Genomic DNA, 1356 nt, shown 5'->3' with positions numbered 1-1356 from the left:
CAGCTTCAGCTCAGGTCATGATCTCACGGTTCGAGGGTTTGAGCCCCGCATCAGGCTCTGGGCTGACAGCTCAGAGCCTGGATCCTGCTTCGGATTCTGTGTCTCCCTCTCTCTCTCTGACCCTCCCTTGCTTATGCCATCTCTGTCTCTCAAAAATAAATAAAAAACATTAAAAAAAAATTAGGTTTTTATTAAGATTGAATTTTTGTGGCCCCCTCCCTGCCCTCAAATTCTTACGTTGAAGTCCTAACCCACAACACGTTTGGGGGTCGGGCCTTTGGGAGGAAGTGAGGGTTAGATGAGGTCCTGAGGGTCCCGTCAAGACACTCCGGAGAGCTGCTCGCACCCTCTGCGGTGTGAGGACACAGGCAGAGGCGGCCATCGGCAAGCCGGGAAGAAGGCCCCTCCCTGCTGCGCCAGCAGCACCTTGATCTTGGATGTCCAGCTGCCAGAACGAGCGGGAGGCGCCCTGCTGGGGTCTCAGCCCCCGTCGTGGTGTCTTGTTTGGTGGCCGAGGGCCCCGAGGCAGAGCCCAGCTCTGCGATTCGGCCCCACCCCCGCCACGTGTCCTCGTCCTGGCCTTGTCTGGGGTGTTCACATGGACACCCGGACGACCTCGCCGAGGGCTTCCTCCAGCAGTGCCGCTGTGCACCTGGGGGCTTCCTAGTCACCCGGCAACGCCTGGGCTAGACAGCCTGTCCCACGGAGCTCCCTCTGACCCACGCCCAGCCCCAAACAGCCCCTCTGCTGCCAGACTGGGCACGTCTCCTTCCCGGGGCTGGAAACTTGGGAGAGGTCGTCCAACTTTACTGTCTTTGACCCCATGGCCCAGATGCAGGCCGGGCACACGGTGGGCGTCTAGACCCATGTCCCCTGCAGGCCCAGGAGAGTGACACTGCTCTGAAAGGACACAATTTTAGCTGCTGACTTGTGTGCCCCACTCTTTGTCTCAGCTCCGTGCAGGAACAAAGGCGGGGAGGGTAAGGGGAGGAGAGAAGGTGGCAGAACCAAGGACGCAGAGTCCCTGAAACACAGCAGTCATCTGAATGTCTGCCCACCCTTTTCACTTCTGTTATCTGAGAGACAGAGAGTGTGGGGGCTGGGGGGAGAGGGGGCAGAGAGACAGAGACAGAGAGAATCTGCAGCAAGTTCCACACTCAGCACAGATCCAGACATGGGGCTCAATCCCATGACCATGGGATCATGACTCGAGCCAAAATCAGCCAGTTCTCACCCACCAGCTGGCAGACGGACCTTCTGACAGACACACCCTCCACCTCCACCCCCTTGGTTGCAGCGGCCTCCCTGCCCGCCCCATCTCAACCCCGCAGGGTGCCAGCGCGACCCTCCATGCGC

General features: G+C 59.6%; 1 protein-coding gene across 1 annotated transcript in view; it reads right to left on the bottom strand.

The window, feature by feature from the left end:
* Positions 1–318: 318 nt before the first annotated feature.
* The window catches only part of NDUFV3 (NADH:ubiquinone oxidoreductase subunit V3), a 6395-nt gene continuing 5357 nt past the window's right edge, over positions 319–1356 (bottom strand). The window contains exons 4-5 of the mRNA XM_029940607.1: positions 720–873; positions 319–445 (exon numbers count right to left, since the gene is read on the bottom strand). Coding sequence (XP_029796467.1) covers positions 319–445; positions 720–873 — 281 coding nt within the window. The remainder of the gene's footprint in view (positions 446–719; positions 874–1356) is intronic.

This window comes from Suricata suricatta, chromosome 5, assembly GCF_006229205.1.
Source record: "Suricata suricatta isolate VVHF042 chromosome 5, meerkat_22Aug2017_6uvM2_HiC, whole genome shotgun sequence".
Taxonomy (NCBI): domain Eukaryota; kingdom Metazoa; phylum Chordata; class Mammalia; order Carnivora; family Herpestidae; genus Suricata; species Suricata suricatta.
The sequence above is the reverse complement of the archived record's forward strand: the minus strand, read 5'-3'. Positions and strand labels throughout refer to the sequence as shown.